General features: G+C 39.8%; 1 protein-coding gene and 17 non-coding genes across 18 annotated transcripts in view; all 18 read right to left on the minus strand.

Annotated features, from left to right (window-relative positions):
• The window catches only part of Naglu (N-acetyl-alpha-glucosaminidase), a 78,949-nt gene that overhangs the window by 22,275 nt on the left and 39,870 nt on the right, over nt 1–16,804 (minus strand). Inside the window, exons 7-11 of the mRNA XM_090154631.1 lie at nt 9,580–9,741; nt 9,440–9,508; nt 6,875–6,938; nt 1,300–1,370; nt 369–443 (exon numbers count right to left, since the gene is read on the minus strand). Coding sequence (XP_090010757.1) covers nt 369–443; nt 1,300–1,370; nt 6,875–6,938; nt 9,440–9,508; nt 9,580–9,741 — 441 coding nt within the window. The remainder of the gene's footprint in view (nt 1–368; nt 444–1,299; nt 1,371–6,874; nt 6,939–9,439; nt 9,509–9,579; nt 9,742–16,804) is intronic.
• Nucleotides 11,353–11,426, minus strand: TRNAI-AAU (transfer RNA isoleucine (anticodon AAU)). The gene has a single exon. It is a non-coding gene; the product is annotated as a tRNA-Ile (tRNA).
• On the minus strand, nt 11,647–11,720 carry TRNAV-AAC (transfer RNA valine (anticodon AAC)). Its single transcript has one exon. It is a non-coding gene; the product is annotated as a tRNA-Val (tRNA).
• On the minus strand, nt 11,940–12,013 carry TRNAI-AAU (transfer RNA isoleucine (anticodon AAU)). Its single transcript has one exon. It is a non-coding gene; the product is annotated as a tRNA-Ile (tRNA).
• On the minus strand, nt 12,383–12,456 carry TRNAI-AAU (transfer RNA isoleucine (anticodon AAU)). The gene has a single exon. It is a non-coding gene; the product is annotated as a tRNA-Ile (tRNA).
• Nucleotides 12,677–12,750, minus strand: TRNAI-AAU (transfer RNA isoleucine (anticodon AAU)). Its single transcript has one exon. It is a non-coding gene; the product is annotated as a tRNA-Ile (tRNA).
• On the minus strand, nt 12,825–12,898 carry TRNAI-AAU (transfer RNA isoleucine (anticodon AAU)). The gene has a single exon. It is a non-coding gene; the product is annotated as a tRNA-Ile (tRNA).
• On the minus strand, nt 12,972–13,045 carry TRNAI-AAU (transfer RNA isoleucine (anticodon AAU)). The gene has a single exon. It is a non-coding gene; the product is annotated as a tRNA-Ile (tRNA).
• On the minus strand, nt 13,118–13,191 carry TRNAI-AAU (transfer RNA isoleucine (anticodon AAU)). Its single transcript has one exon. It is a non-coding gene; the product is annotated as a tRNA-Ile (tRNA).
• TRNAI-AAU (transfer RNA isoleucine (anticodon AAU)) lies at nt 13,265–13,338 on the minus strand. Its single transcript has one exon. It is a non-coding gene; the product is annotated as a tRNA-Ile (tRNA).
• Nucleotides 13,560–13,633, minus strand: TRNAI-AAU (transfer RNA isoleucine (anticodon AAU)). Its single transcript has one exon. It is a non-coding gene; the product is annotated as a tRNA-Ile (tRNA).
• Nucleotides 13,707–13,780, minus strand: TRNAI-AAU (transfer RNA isoleucine (anticodon AAU)). Its single transcript has one exon. It is a non-coding gene; the product is annotated as a tRNA-Ile (tRNA).
• On the minus strand, nt 14,150–14,223 carry TRNAI-AAU (transfer RNA isoleucine (anticodon AAU)). Its single transcript has one exon. It is a non-coding gene; the product is annotated as a tRNA-Ile (tRNA).
• Nucleotides 15,179–15,252, minus strand: TRNAI-AAU (transfer RNA isoleucine (anticodon AAU)). The gene has a single exon. It is a non-coding gene; the product is annotated as a tRNA-Ile (tRNA).
• On the minus strand, nt 15,326–15,399 carry TRNAI-AAU (transfer RNA isoleucine (anticodon AAU)). The gene has a single exon. It is a non-coding gene; the product is annotated as a tRNA-Ile (tRNA).
• On the minus strand, nt 15,473–15,546 carry TRNAI-AAU (transfer RNA isoleucine (anticodon AAU)). Its single transcript has one exon. It is a non-coding gene; the product is annotated as a tRNA-Ile (tRNA).
• Nucleotides 15,620–15,693, minus strand: TRNAI-AAU (transfer RNA isoleucine (anticodon AAU)). Its single transcript has one exon. It is a non-coding gene; the product is annotated as a tRNA-Ile (tRNA).
• TRNAI-AAU (transfer RNA isoleucine (anticodon AAU)) lies at nt 15,913–15,986 on the minus strand. The gene has a single exon. It is a non-coding gene; the product is annotated as a tRNA-Ile (tRNA).

Here is a 16,804-nt window from a genome sequence, read left to right on the forward strand (position 1 = left end):
ACCAAGAAATATACCAAAAGGTAATTTTGCACAAACTATCACCCAAGAAAATTCCGTTAACATTTAAATTATCTGGATTAATTTTCTTAAGTATGCCTAAAGTACAAATTTTCTTTCATGAATCTTTGTTCACAGAATATGACGTAAATTGCGTCCCGCCTGGTAACGGTCACCATGACGTTATTCCACGTCACAGATCACGAGGCCGAACACCACACGATCCTGTTTGTCAAATAATCATGTGACTACCATGGGCGTCTTAATGTCATGGCTGACCTCAGCGCGTTACCGTGGAAACGAACACATCCATGATCAAGCTACGAATTGATGTATGTTACGTATGGTTTTAGAGAGAAAAGTGAGATTACCAGACGGCTTTAGGGTCCACCAGAGTCAAAGAATCGAAGACGGCTTTCCCGCAAGATGCCAGGTACTCGGGGTCGCTGTCACAGAACGAGATAAGCACTTTGTTAACTAAATACTTCAGGAAAGCAGGGCTTCCGGACAATGGTGCTCAGAAATATAAAGGATAATTAAAGGATAAAAATTTCAAAATTGTGGGACAAAAATAGGATAAAAATTAAAATTATGGGACAAAAATAAGATAAAAATTTCAAAATTATGGGACAAAAATAGGATAAAAATTAAAATTATGGGACAAAAATAAGATAAAAATTTCAAAATTATGGGACAAAAATAGGATAAAAATTAAAATTATGGGACAAAAATAGGATAAAAATTTAAATATGGGACAAAAATAAGATAAAAATTTCAAAATTATGGGACAAAAATAGGAAAATACAGGAATTATATAATCTCTGACAAGGAGAGTACCTGGGGTGTTTATTTCCGATTTTGCTCAAAGTCGGTCGTAATGTAGACTTATATGATATATGAAATTTCCCAAAAGGAGACGTTGCACTACCCATTCGAATGTTTTTGACCACTTAATACCAAAAATCTCCATTTAAAAAAGCATAGGATTTTCTCGGTTTCACGAAATGGGTAATTTAGACCACATTTTGGTAAATTTCATAAAGTTAGGGTAAATTGTAACATTTTTGGGTTAAAATCGTTACAATTTTTGGGTAAAATAAGGAAAACATTTTATTTTGGTTTTAAGTGGTCAAACCCATTTTCGGTTGCCATGGCAAATCGAATGGGTAGTGCAACTTCTCCTTTTGGGAAATTTCCTATCTCATATAGGTCTACATTACGACCGACTTTGAACAAAATCGGCAATAAACAGCTCGGGTAATCTCCTTGTGAGTACCGTTGTAAAGTAGAAACGGCACGTACCTCGACGGAGACGGCATTTCGTTGAAAAGATCCGTGTTGTACACGTGGCTCGTTCCAAACTCTTTCATATACTGAGATCAAAATACTTAGTTAATTAAAACCAACTGGAAAGCTAAGTTTACACTTCGGCGTCTTATGCTTTGGTTCCACTAGCACTCACGCCAAAACGAACGTACGTGCTCATGTAATTCGCGCCAGTGGAAACACCTTAAAGGGAGTATAATCCCTCTTGTTAGGTAGGGTGCGCTTAGACTATATCGAGTATTTTCCATAAGCCTTCCTAGCGAGATGTGGCAAGGAGTTAGTTTAGTTAGAGTGCACTGTTAAAAATAAAGTTTTTATTTAAGACCTCTAAAGTGGTTAAAACTTTTTCCAATATTTAAGACAATTCAGGGTTTTATCATAAAACATATTTAAACCTTCTGCTACCCAAATTCAGTTATTTTGTGGAGTGTTTAAGTACTCATTTTACACTCTTTTATTTTATTCATTTTACTTCATAAACAGTAAGAGGTTAATCCTTTATAACTTTATTTTCAGTCCGTTGTAGGCCCTTGATTAATTATTTTTTTTTGTTATTCAATTCGACTCAATATATTAAACATTAACAGGGCCAGATTAGGCTGGTTTTCGTCCGGGGGAAATAGCCGAATGAGCGTCCCTGAAGTCGTTGAACGAAGGAAGTTGGTCACGTAAAGTATCATTTAATACTTTCAGTTTTTGATATACACCTAGCAAGAATTAGTTGGTGCTGATATTTGGGTTGTCATAGTTTGACACCTTAATCAATATTCCCTATATCTAAAATCTGTTATCAAATTTTTAAAGACTTAACATTAGTTAAATATTCCTGGTGATTGGAATTTCTTCGCATTTTGTTATTTTAAAGAAAACATTGAAAAAAGAAATAACTTGAAAGAAAGAACATGACTTTTTTATACCTTTACCACCAGGACTGGAAAAGGTTTATTCTTAGGGCTCGTTCCCTTTCAATACTCCAAAAGGTATTGTATTCAACATGACAGAGTAAAATGGGTCTACAATAATTGATTAGACCGTATTTAGTAACCAAATGGTTTGAAATAAATGGAAAGACCAATTTTGGTCGTTTTATAAACCTTTATTTTTAACAGTGTGTATAACGTTTTTTGGAATTTGTGGGTAAAACCCTATCAAACTAACCCCTTGCCGCCCGTCACTAGGAAGGCCTGTGCAAGCTACTCGGTATGGTCTAAGCGCACCCTACCAAACAAGAGGGGTTATACTTTTTTTAAGCGTAAGTGTCACTGACAATTTTGAGTAAGTTAATTAGAAACCGGACATTCGGGCTTTCCATATTTGAGACACTAGGGGCTCTGTGTTGAGAACTAAACCTTTTTTGCAGAATAACTAATAATAATAAGTTATGACTAATACTCTGATATCGGTGCGGTGTTAAATTTTTCTAATTTTCATAATTATGGTATAAACGTTACCAGGAATCCCTAACGTCAGGCACATGTAACATAATTACTCATAAGTATAACATAAAGATGTTTTCTTTAATGAAACCTTGTTCACGGGGTTTTGACGTCATGTATAGCCATGGTCAAACGAAAGATTTCACCTAAGACATGACTGCCAAATTTTAAGTAGCTTCGCTGAAGGATGTACCTCAAACCATACAGGTAGATCTTTACACTGACGTCGTGAGTTCACGTTTGTTTTATGGCTTACTTTTTACGTTAGAAGTAGATTTCAAACGAGATTGGTTGGTAACTATGGAGATGGGTTCGTTCGATCCAGAAAGCAATCTATTCCTCTAGGGGGCGTTCGCAACATAAATCAAACAAGTCTTCGTTTTGAGGTAAATCCTTTAGTGAATTAATCCATGTACACTCTGTTTGAAAAGTCTTCGACAGCTGAAATTTTTGCCCTCTGTTTAATTCTGCTAGAAAACTATAATAGATAGCTCGATGAAACCAATTGCAATTTTTATTTATTTTCCAATATCTTTCGTTATTTATCGGTTTCGTCCGCCAAAAATTAATAGTTTGGCGGGAACCGTCAAAACTCATTTTTGGCAACTGTTTAAATATTGGTTCTACGGCACTGACTCGCGCGTTTTTGAATTCACAATGGTCGGTTCATATTTAGAAAGTGGGAAAATTATCCCTCTACAACCAACGGTTGAGAAGTTATCGCGTTTCCAAATTGTCGTCGAAGTTGCGTTATTTATAATCGCTTGATGAATTTTAGGTGTTTCCTAGTTTCGAGGAAAGTTTGGAAACGCTATAATTTCTCAACCGTTGGTTGTAGAGGGATAATTTTTCCACTTTCTAAATATGAACCGACCATTGTGAATTCAAAAACGGGAAAGTCAGTGCCGTAGAACCAATATTTAAAAAGTTGTAAAAAATGAGTTTTGACGGTTCCCGCCAAACTATTAATTTTTGGTGGACGAAACCAATAAATAACGAAAGATATTGGAAAATAAATAAAAGTTGCAATTGATTTCATTAAACTATCTATTATAGTTTTCTAGCAGAATTAAAAAGAGGGCAAAAATTTCAGCTGTCGAAGACTTTTCAAACAGAGTGTACGTATAAAGAAAGCTACGTATAAACGCTGTCGTTGTTTTAAAAACGCGTCGCTGTGTCAGAAGCGAGGGGCTAACCACTCTTAGAAAGTCTGTACACCGATTTCGCTTAGATTAGCACTGCCAAAGGCAGGGACTTGGAAGACTACGCATAATCCCATTAGTACAGTCAAAGGTACGGCTCTGTACACCAATTGCGCGGAGTGATCAGCCCCTCGGTCAGAAGCGCTTGAAATGGGCGATGCACCCCAATTTAGATCAAGCTAAAGGAATTAGCTTGAGGTGATTACACTAATGGACGTTTTTCTTGTGGTACGTTTTTTTCCGGATAGGTCATGTCTGTTTGGATTTAATGAGCTACATAGATGTGTCGTTCACAAATTAGCTTCCATGCACGATCTTTTTCTCAAACATATCCAAATATCTAAACAAATTATAGTCTTTATAACAGACGAATGGGTTTAAACCGATTTAAAATTAAACAGATCGTGGGTACTTCCCAGTTTTAGAGGTTTCCCCAGTCCGGTTCGGGTAAGGTACTGCCATTGACCTCTAGTCATGTACACTGTTAAAAATAAAGGTCTTATTTTAGACCTCTAAAGTGCTTAAAACATTTTCCAATATTTAAGACCATTCAGGGTTTTATCATAGAACATATTTAAACCTTCTTTTCCCCAAATTCAGTCCTTTTGTGGAGTGTTTAAGAACTTATTTTACACTCTTTTATACATTTTACTTCATAAACAGTTAGAAGTTAATCCTTTTCACTTCATTTTCAGTCCTTTATATGCCCTTATTTAATCCTTTTTTTCATTATTATTCAATACGACTCAATAGATTAACCATTAACATGGCCAGATTAAGCTGGTTTTCGCTAGGGGGAAATAGGCGTTGAACGAAGGGAGTTGATCACGTAATGTATCATGTACTTTCAGTTTTTGATATACACGTAGCAAGAATTCTGTGGTGCCAATATTTGGGTTATAATAGTTTGACGCCATATTCAATATCGCCTATATTTAAATCTGTTATCAAATTTTTAAAGACTTAACCTTAGTTAAATATTCCTGGTGATTGGAATTTCTTCGCATTATGTTATTTTAAAGAAAATATTAAAAAAAAATAACGTAGTATTCAAATACTAGTCTCGAAATGGGTCCGTATAATTTTTTTCTTCGTTTAAGGGAATTAAATGGGTAGTCAAAAGGATTAAATGTTAGAACATAACTTTTTAATACCTTTACCAAAAGGACTGGAAAAGGTTTATTCTTAGGGCTCGTTCCTTTTCAATACCCCAAACGGTATTGTATTAAACATGAAAGAGTAAAATGGGTCTAAAATAATTGATTAGACCGTTTTCAGTAACCATATGGTTTGAAATAAATTAAAAGTCCAATTTTGGTCGTTTTATAAACCTCTATTTTTAACAGTGTATTTCCATTAAATCGAATCCCATTGAACCGAATTGTTCCCGCATACTTTACCAGATTATAGCACAATAGGGTATTTCGGTGGATTCGTAAATTTGTTATACATTATATAAGGTTTGGTTGGCAGTGGCGTAACTAGGAACTCCGCGCCCCCCCCCCCCCCCCACGAAAAAGGACTCGGGGCCCTTTTACATAGTACCGATTTTGGGAGCCCCTTAGTTCTCGCCGCCCCCGCCGCGGGGCCTGCAGGGGCGCTATTTACGCCACTGGTTGGGCCAAGTAAGGTTAGGTTAGGTTAAGCTAGGCCTATTTTTCTAACTTGTTTCTGTAGTTTGCCTAGACTAATACTTAGTTTCAGACAACCGCATTCCAGTTGAAATTCCAAGCCAGCATAATTTGCCTAACATCCACGGGGGGGGGGGAAATCGGTTAAATGAGCAGCGGTCGAATGGGATTCGTCTTTCATTGAATACTCGCGACTTTATTCGAGAAAGCCGTATTTATGTCGAATTTGTTTTACCAGAAGTGTATAAAGGCCTGATACTCACTTACACAGTAGAATTTAGTGAGTTTAGAGACTAAAAATTTAGAAAAAGTTACCGAAAAGTAACTAAATAGTGACAGAAAATCTACCAAAAATGATAAACAAAATACTGTTTAATGGCGTGTTTTGACTAGTTAAGGCCTTTTCACACGAGCCAACTTTTTGACCCAACTAGATGAGTCAACTTGAGTTGAGTCAACTAGTTGGTTCGTGTGAATAAAAGTTCGATGAGTTGATCCACCAAAAAAGTACGCGAGTAAAAAATGGATCACTGATCCATTTTTGCTGACTCAGCATTTTGATTTGAAAAGTTGGCTCGTGTGAAAAGGCCTTTACACAACCAAAATAGTGACAATTACTATTTCGCCTTAAAAGTGTTAATACGGGATACCCGCGAAATTAAATGAGCGGACGTACTTTTTACTACACCCCCTCTCCCGGAGCTTCTCAAGTACCGCAGCGCCAAAATGAGCAATTCATTAAAAGTAAATTGATTTGGTTTTATTATTTGTAAAAAAGGGTTGTAAGACAGTTTTCTAAGGTTCAATGCTAAGGAAATCTAAAAATTTGAGAAAAGTGATAAATAGTAACTAATTTTGGGAAAAGTAACTTTTAGTGACAGATTTAAAAAAAAGTGATTTTAAGTGAGAAAAGTGACTCAGTATCAGGCCTGTGTATAGTATATCTTCCTATACTTCTCAAGTTGTTCGCCTGAAACATGTACGTTCAAAATGCTTTTAGGAAGAAAAAATAGTGGAAAATGGTTTATTAATTGGTATGCAGAGTAATTTTAACATTTTAAATGGTTAAATACTCGCGGTATATTTGGAGCTGTGTAAGCTTCCGCGATAAGCCGAGGAAATTAATGCCCAATGGATCTCGCGTCCATTTTTATGGCCTAAATGGATACCTCTCTAGGAAGAGGTACATTATAAACTTGTGGTTTTACGCTTTTTAGCATTTCTACAATGGCATGCCTGGGAAGACATGGATAGATAATTAACATTTGAAGGGACCAAATACCTCTGATAAGAACAGGCTTCCAATAGTTACAAATAGCGGATCTTGAGGTTCCAGGAACGATGTACTGAAATAAAGAAAATATTGGAATCGAAATTATTTCATCGTGTTTCGTTTTCCGCCTAAAACACATACACACGCTCCTAAACGTAAATATTTTCTACCCTTCGAAATTCTACCGCAGCGCCATCTCAATGTAGGTAATACAAAACATATACAGGGTGTTTCAAAAGGTTATTAAATTTTTTAAGGAGTTGTAGGGGGTGAGTTGAGAAGTGTGCCTGTTATCTTCCCATTTTCCTACGATGAGTGAAAAGAGCGACAGAGAGCTTCAAAGAGTGGCCTACTAGCCCCTGGAAGTAGGCTGCAACAAGCGCAAAATCAAGCAGTGGGGAAATGCGAACATTAAGGTTTGGGTTCGTGTGATAGGTAAAAAAGGACTTGGTAAACAAATCAAGCTAACCAGCGTAAAAAGGTAACTTAAACAGTATTTAAAGTCCCCGCTAAGAAATTCCTAGAATGATCACTCGTTTTTGGTAGACTTGAGATGAAGTCGTTAGGTCTAATACGTGCACTTTGCCTCTTGGTCATAGAGAGCGCGCTGAGAGCCAGACTAAGGCGTTGGGCCAGCTAGGGCTTATCTTTTTGGGTATGACGTCATAGCTATCCTTTATTATTTAGGCAAATTGAGGCACTTGTACGTAATACAAAAGTGGCATAATTAACAAAAGTGTGTCAATCGGAACTATTTCATAATGAATGTTACGAGCGAAATACAAGTTGGGAGGGGAGAAGGGAGAGTATGCCTTGGGGAGGGATGGAAGTTAAAACCAACAAATAACGCCTCGTAGTGAGGAACGGAGGAACTAAGTAGCACTGGTCAAAGTTAGTGTATTTTTTGATTTTTCGTCGTTCTGTGGAGATGCTATCGTCATCTACCTACGATATAATACCATAGACTAAAGAAAGATCCGGAAAGGCGACAATAAATAGTCTTTTATGTGATCGATCTCGAGTTCGAACATTCATTAAACCTTTTAGCATACGAAAGTACAGGGATTGTCACACTTTTGGTAATTATGTTACTTTTGGTAATACGTATAATCTGTAAAAATTTCAGATTATTGGGTTTTTCACTTACGAAAATGATTCGATCCATTGTCCAAATTTGGATTTAATTGGAAGTTTGACACATTCCAATCCGGTTCGTAAAAGAAAAGGATCAAACCATTTTGATCAAATCGAATTAAAATAAAAATTTATGCACGGTAATTGGATCAATTCTAAAACTATTTTTAAAAACCAATCTCGATCAAAGTCAAATACAGATCTTCCCAAATTCGGATATAAATATTGAACGAAATTTGATGAACCATTTTCGTATGGGCGGGTCGGCCAAAAGAATCTATAGCAAGATGTCACGGACATTTAAGTACACACCATTCCCCCGATTTATTAAAAACATTTCAATATTAAATATAAATTTGGATAAATTTTCAATTATCTTCTACCCAAGAGGAAAGTTGCCTAAAATGAGCGTTTTCTCAACCATCCTGTATGTTAAAAACAATATCTCAATCACCTTGTCGTTTAACATAAGAACATCGGCGCCATTAAAGGTACCCAATATATCATAGCCAAAATTGTATAGCAATCTGACATGGGGAAAATCGTTAGTGATATATTTAGATAAATAAATGAATAAAAATGTTCACTCTTTCGCACTCTTCCCCAAACAGTGACATTTGTCAAGGTCACCAATTTCACTCGTATTCTTAGAGGGAAACTTTAAATTTAAGGCTGGAAAATTGAATTCAGTCCAAAAAGTATATTTTAGCCTTCTTTGCCGTTAACAGACGGCACCACGCTCTCCAATAAAGCTTTCTTCTAATAGTCTTGAAAATCGATAAGAGTGAAAGAGCTCACCTTGACTAGCTTCACTCTTTTGCCGCGCCAATTAACCAGAAATCTCACTTAAAATTTGAATTTGTTAATTTAAACGTAAAAGTAGTTCGGAAATGATCAGCACTTACTAAAAATATAATTTTCAATCAAGTCTAAAATCGCCCAAAATCACTAAAATGGGCAAATAACCACTGCTTGGGCTCCGATTAGAAAAACAATTAATTGGGCTAATTAGGGTTTCATACTGGCTGTCGATTGTGTATCATTTACCACATTCCTTCCAACTTGGCGAGAGTTATGCTCCGAACTTCGTCGGTGGCTACTAAGCCTACGTACCAAGTGAGCGAGGGGCTGACTACTATCCGTAATCGGTGTACAAGCCCGTAGTTTGACTATACTAAACTGATTACGTAATCGATAACACATTTAACACTACCAAAGGCTGTAATCACTGTAATCGGTGTACAGAATTTAAGGAAGTGGTTAGCCCCTGGCAAGTGAAAATAGTACACACAAATCTCTTAGGGATTCTGTGTAAAAACTAGAGAAACAGATTGGACTAAATTTGCCTAAAAGTGTAACTTTAAAGTCTAAAGAAATGCTCATCTCACACAGAAATATGAAATCATAAAATATAATAATTTATATTTATCACATAATTACCAACAGTAAGGTGGATCAAAATTACCCCAATGACCAGTCTCGTTAACAATCAGAGCATCTGGAAATAATCTGAAAATTTCAAAAAATATTTCGTAAAAATTGTAATTAAAAACTACAGGCGCATTTAAAATAGTTCGAACCGTGAAAATGCAGCGGGAACTCTACCAGCGAAAGCTGGTAAGACTGGAATCATCCCGTATTCCTTCATTCGACCCAGGATCTGATGCTGAAGGGCTACTCTCTTCGCGTGCCACGCTTCAGATAGAGGGCCGCCGAAACCCTGCATGTTCCCCATTCTGTTCCTATAATAATCAATTATCAATAAAAATTAATAATAACTATATCAAAATTATTGAGCGGGGCGAGCGAGCGAAGCTCTCATTGCAGCAACTTCTATTGAAATAATGATGTGCGTGCGTCCGTCGCGTTTCGCGGGGAGAAAAGGGTTGTGGCAGGGACTGAAAAGAGCCGTCGCGGTTCGTGGATGGGGGGAGGGGAGGTCTTCAATTGAAGATTGAGGATGGATGGGTCTTCAATTGAAGCTCGTGGGGATCTCAAATTGAATCCCGTGGGTGGGGGTCTGCAAATGAAGCTCGTGAGGGGTCTCCTATTGTAGCTGGTGGGTGGGGAGGTCTCCTATTGAAGCTTGTGGATGGGGAGGTCTCCAATGAAGCTCATGGAGGGGGCCTCCAATTGAAGCTTGCGGGTGGAGGTCTCCAATTATAGCTCATGGGTGGGGTCTACAATTGTAGCTCGTGGTTGGGGGTCTTCAATTGTAGCTCGTGGGTGGGGGTCTCTAATTGAAGCTCGTAGGTGGGGAGCCTCCAATTAAAGCTTGTGGATGGTGGGTCTCCAATTGAAGATCGTGGTTGAAGGGTTTTCAATTGAAGCTCGTAGATCGGGAGGTCTCCAATTGTAGCTCTTGGGTGGGGGTCTCCAATTGAAGCTTGTGGATGGTGGGTCTCCAATTGAAGATCGCGGGTGAAGGGTTGTCAATTGAAGCTCGTGGATGGGGAGGTCAACAATTGAAGCTCCTGGGCGGAGGGGCCTCCAATTGAAGCTCGTGGGTGAAGAGTTTTCAATTGAAGATCGCGGGTGAAGGGTTGTCAATTGAAGCTCGTAGATAAGGAGGTCTCCAATTGCAGCTCGTGGGTGGGGGCTCTCTAATTGAAGCTTGTGGGTGGGGTCTCCAATTGAAAATCAAGGATGGAAGGGCCTCCAAGTGAAGCTCGTGAGTGGGGTCTCCAATTGTAGCTCGTGGGCGGAGGGGCCTCCAATTGCAGCTCGTGGGTGGGGGCCCTCTAATTGAAACTCGTGGGTAAGATCTAAAATTGTAGCTCGTAGATGGGGAGGTCTCCAATTGAATATCGTGGGTGGGGGTCCTCCAATTGAAGCTTGTGGATGGTGGGTCTCCAATTGAAGCTCGTAGATGGGGGATCTACAATTTAAACTCGTGGGCGGGGGTCTTAAATTGCAGCTCGTGGGTGGAAAGGGGTCATATTGAAGCTCGTGGATTTACACAAATCTAATAGCTCGCACCGCTCAAGTCTTTGTTGAAAATACCGTTTGCGGTTTTTGCAACGTCCTAGTAAAATATCGAATATAAGAAACAATATATGATGTGGCAATTTATAATTTATTTAAGAACAATAAATACTAAAAATAAATAAATACAAATACCAAGAATGTATTTATTTCAACATCGGGAAAGGACACTGCTGAGACGATTTTTAGTGTTGCTGCCAATCACCCTCACGCTCGAAGGGTAAACTCCGCCCCCCTTGAAAAAACTCAATACGCGTTATTAGCACGACGCTCTAACCAACTGAGCTAATGGGCCGATGCCTTCGGTTTCGATAAAATCTTTCCCGCCTTCTTAAAAACAGTCGTTTCAATAAATAAATTCTACTCCTTGGCCCATGGGGGGATTGAACCCACGACCTTCGCGTTATTAGCACGACGCTCTAACCAACTGAGCTAATGGGCCGATGCCTTCAGTTTCGATGAAATCTTTCCCGCCTTTTAAAAACAGTCGTTTCAATTAAAGTAATTCTTCTCTTCGGCCCATGGGGGGATCAAACCCTCGACCTTCGCGTTATTAGCACGACGATCTAACCAACTGAGCTAATGGGCCGATGCCTTCAGTTTCGATAAAATCTTTCCCGCCTTCTTAAAAACAGTCGTTTCAATAAATAAATTCTACTCCTTGGCCCATGGGGGGATTGAACCCACGACCTTCGCGTTGTTAGCACGACGCTCTAACCAACTGAGCTAATGGGCCGATGCCTTCAATTTCGATGAAATCTTTCCCGCGTTTTAAAAACAGTCGTTTCAATTAATAAATTCTTCTCCTTGGCCCATGGGGGGATTGAACCCACGACCTTCGCGTTATTAGCACGACGCTCTAACCAACTTATCTAATGGGCCGATGCCTTCAAATTCGATGAAATCTTTCCCGCCTTTTAAAAACAGTCGTTTCAATTAAATTAATTCTGCTCCTTGGCCCATGGGGGGATCGAACCCATGACCTTCGCGTTATTAGCACGACGCTCTAACCAACTGAGCTAATGGGCCGATGCCTTCAATTTCGATGAAATCTTTCCCGCCTTTTTAAAAATAGTCGTTTCAATAAAAATATTTTTTCACTTTGGCCCATGTGGGGGATCGAACCCACGACCTTCGCGTTATTAGCACGACGCACTAACCAACTGAGCTAATGGGTTTATGCCTTATATTTGATGAAATATTCCCCGCCTTTTAAAAATTGTCGTTTCAATTAAATTAATTCTTCCCTTTGGCACATGGGGGGATCGAACCCACGACCTTCGCGTTATTAGTCTGACGCTCTAACCAACTGAGCTAATGGGCCGATGCCTTCAAATTCGATGAAATCTTTCCCGCCTTTTTAAAAATAGTCGTTTCAATTAAATTAATTCTTCCCTTTGGCCCATGGGGGGATCGAACCCACGACCTTCGCGTTATTAGCACGACGCTCTAACCAACTGAGCTAATGGGCCGATGCCATCAATTTCGATGAAATCTTTCCCGCCTTTTTAAAAATAGTCGTTTCAATAAAAATATTTTTTCACTTTGACCCATGGGGGGATCGAACCCACGACCTTCGCGTTATTAGCACGACGCACTAACCAACTGAGCTAATGGGTTTATGCCTTATATTTGATGAAATATTCCCCGCCTTTTAAAAATTGTCGTTTCAATTAAATTAATTCTACCCTTTGGCCCATGGGGGGATCGAACCCACGACCTTCGCGTTATTAGCACGACGCTCTAACCAACTGAGCTAATTGGCCGATGCCATCAATTTCGATGAAATCTTTCCCGCCTTTTTAAAACTAGTCGTTTCAATAAAAATATTTTTTCACTTTGGCCCATGGGGGGATCGAACCCACGACCTTCGCGTTATTAGCACGACGCTCTAACCAACTGAGCTAATGGGCCGATGCCTTCAATTTCGATGAAATCTTTTCCGTCTTTTTAAAAATAATCGTTCAATAAAAACATTTATTCTCTTTGGCCAATGGGGGGATCGAACCCACGACCTTCGCGTTATTAGCACGACGCTCTAACCAACTGAGCTAATGGGCCGATGCCTTCAATTTCGATGAAATCTTTCCCGCGTTTTAAAAACAGTCGTTTCAATTAATAAATTCTTCTCCTTGGCCCATGGGGGGATTGAACCCACGACCTTCGCGTTATTAGCACGACGCTCTAGCCAACTGAGCTAATGGGCCGATGCCTTCAAATTCGATGAAATCTTTCCCGCCTTTTAAAAACAGTCGTTTCAATTAAATTAATTCTTCTCCTTGGCCCATGGGGGGATAGAACCCACGACCTTCGCGTTATTAGCACGACGCTCTAACCAACTGAGCTAATGGGCCGATGCCTTCGATTTCGATGAAATCTTTTCCGTCTTTTCAAAAATAATCGTTCAATAATAACATTTATTCTCTTTGGCCAATGGGGGGATCGAACCCACGACCTTCGCGTTATTAGCACGACGCTCTAACCAACTGAGCTAATGGGTCGATGCCATCAATTTCGATGAAATCTTTCCCGCCTTTTTAAAAATAGTCGTTTCAATAAAAATATTTTTTCACTTTGGCCCATGGGGGGATCGAACCCACGACCTTCGCGTTATTAGCACGACGCTCTAACCAACTGAGCTAATGGGCCGATGCCTTCAATTTCGATGAAATCTTTCCCGCCTTTTAAAAACAGTCGTTTCAATTAAATTAATTCTTCTCCTTGGCCCATGGGGGGATCGAACCCATGACCTTCGCGTTATTAGCACGACGCTCTAACCAACTGAGCTAATGAGCCGATGCCATCAATTTCGATGAAATCTTCCCCGCCTTTTTAAAAATAGTCGTTTCAATAAAAATATTTTTTCACTTTGGCCCATGGGGGGATCGAACCCACGACCTTCGCGTTATTAGTCTGACGCTCTAACCAACTGAGCTAATGGGCCGACGCCTTCAATTTCGATGAAATCTTTCCCGCCTTTTTAAAAATAGTCGTTTCAATTAAATTAATTCTTCCCTTTGGCCCATGGGGGGATTGAACCCACGACCTTCGCGTTATTAGTCTGACGCTCTAACCAACTGAGCTAATGGGCCGATGCCTTCAAATTCGATGAAATCTTTCCCGCCTTTTAAAAACAGTCGTTTCAATTATATTAATTCTTCTCCTTGGCCCATGGGGGGATCGAACCCATGACCTTCGCGTTATTAGCACGACGCTCTAACCAACTGAGCTAATGGGCCGATGCCTTCGATTTCGATGAAATCTTTCCCGCGTTTTAAAAACAGTCGTTTCAATTAATAAATTCTTCTACTTGGCCCATGGTGGGATTGAACCCACGACCTTCGCGTTATTAGCACGACGCTCTAACCAACTTATCTAATGGGCCGATGCCTTCAAATTCGATGAAATCTTTCCCGCCTTTTAAAAACAGTCGTTTCAATTAAATTAATTCTTCTCCTTGGCCCATGGGGGGATCGAACCCATGACCTTCGCGTTATTAGCACGACGCTCTAACCAACTTATCTAATGGGCCGATGCCTTCAAATTCGATGAAATCTTTCCCGCCTTTTAAAAACAGTCGTTTCAATTAAATTAATTCTTCTCCTTGGCCAATGGGGGGATCGAACCCATGACCTTCGCGTTATTAGCACGACGCTCTAACCAACTGAGCTAATGGGCCGATGCCTTCAATTTCGATGAAATCTTTCCCGCCTTTTTAAAAATAGTCGTTTCAATAAAAATATTTTTCACTTTGGCCCATGTGGGGGATCGAACCCACGACCTTCGCGTTATTAGCACGACGCACTAACCAACTGAGCTACTGGGTTTATGCCTTATATTTGATGAAATATTCCCCGCCTTTTAAAAATTGTCGTTTCAATTAAATTAATTCTTCCCTTTGGCACATGGGGGGATCGAACCCACGACCTTCGCGTTATTAGTCTGACGCTCTAACCAACTGAGCTAATGGGCCGACGCCTTCAATTTCGATGAAATCTTTCCCGCCTTTTTAAAAATAGTCGTTTCAATTAAATTAATTCTTCCCTTTGGCCCATGGGGGGATTGAACCCACGACCTTCGCGTTATTAGTCTGACGCTCTAACCAACTGAGCTAATGGGCCGATGCCTTCAAATTCGATGAAATCTTTCCCGCCTTTTAAAAACAGTCGTTTCAATTAAATTAATTCTTCTCCTTGGCCCATGGGGGGATAGAACCCACGACCTTCGCGTTATTAGCACGACGCTCTAACCAACTGAGCTAATGGGCCGATGCCTTCGATTTCGATGAAATCTTTTCCGTCTTTTCAAAAATAATCGTTCAATAATAATATTTTTTCACTTTGGCCCATGGGGGGATCGAACCCACGACATTCGCGTTATTAGCACGACGCTCTAACCAACTGAGCTAATGGGCCGATGCCTTCAATTTCGATGAAATCTTTCCCGCCTTTTAAAAACAGTCGTTTCAATTAAATTAATTCTTCTCCTTGGCCCATGGGGGGATCGAACCCATGACCTTCGCGTTATTAGCACGACGCTCTAACCAACTGAGCTAATGGGCCGATGCCTTCAATTTCGATGAAATCTTTCCCGCCTTTTTAAAAATAATCGTTCAATAAAAACATTTATTCTCTTTGGCCAATGAGGGGATCGAACCCACGACCTTCGCGTTATTAGCACGACGCTCTAACCAACTGAGCTAATGGGCCGATGCCTACGATTTCGATGAAATCTTTCCCGCGTTTTAAAAACAGTCGTTTCAATTAATAAATTCTTCTCCTTGGCCCATGGGGGGATTGAACCCACGACCTTCGCGTTATTAGCACGACGCTCTAACCAACTTATCTAATGGGCCGATGCCTTCAAATTCGATGAAATCTTTCCCGCCTTTTAAAAACAGTCGTTTCAATTATATTAATTCTTCTCCTTGGCCCATGGGGGGATCGAACCCATGACCTTCGCGTTATTAGCACGACGCTCTAACCAACTGAGCTAATGGGCCGATGCCTTCAATTTCGATGAAATCTTTTCCGTCTTTTTAAAAATAATCGTTCAATAAAAACATTTATTCTCTTTGGCCAATGGGGGGATCGAACCCACGACCATCGCGTTATTAGCACGACGCTCTAACCAACTGAGCTAATGGGCCGATGCCATCAACTTCGATGAAATCTTTCCCGCCATTTTAAAAATAGTCGTTTCAATAAAAATATTTTTTCACTTTGACCCATGGGGGGATCGCACCCACGACCTTCGCGTTATTAGCACGACGCACTAACCAACTGAGCTAATGGGTTTATGCCTTATATTTGATGAAATATTCCCCGCCTTTTAAAAATTGTCGTTTCAATTAAATTAATTCTTCTCCTTGGCCAATGGGGGGATCGAACCCATGACCTTCGCGTTATTAGCACGACGCTCTAACCAACTGAGCTAATGGGCCGATGCCTTCAATTTCGATGAAATCTTTCCCGCCTTTTTAAAAATAGTCGTTTCAATAAAAATATTTTTCACTTTGGCCCATGTGGGGGATCGAACCCACGACCTTCGCGTTATTAGCACGACGCACTAACCAACTGAGCTACTGGGTTTATGCCTTATATTTGATGAAATATTCCCCGCCTTTTAAAAATTGTCGTTTCAATTAAATTAATTCTTCCCTTTGGCACATGGGGGGATCGAACCCACGACCTTCGCGTTATTAGTCTGACGCTCTAACCAACTGAGCTAATGGGCCGACGCCTTCAATTTCGATGAAATCTTTCCCGCCTTTTTAAAAATAGTCGTTTCAATTAAATTAATTCTTCCCTTTGGCCCATG

The sequence above is a fragment of the Leiobunum rupestre genome, chromosome 1 (genome assembly GCF_980474605.1).
Source record: "Leiobunum rupestre chromosome 1, qqLeiRupe1.1.hap1, whole genome shotgun sequence".
NCBI classification, from domain to species: domain Eukaryota; kingdom Metazoa; phylum Arthropoda; class Arachnida; order Opiliones; family Sclerosomatidae; genus Leiobunum; species Leiobunum rupestre.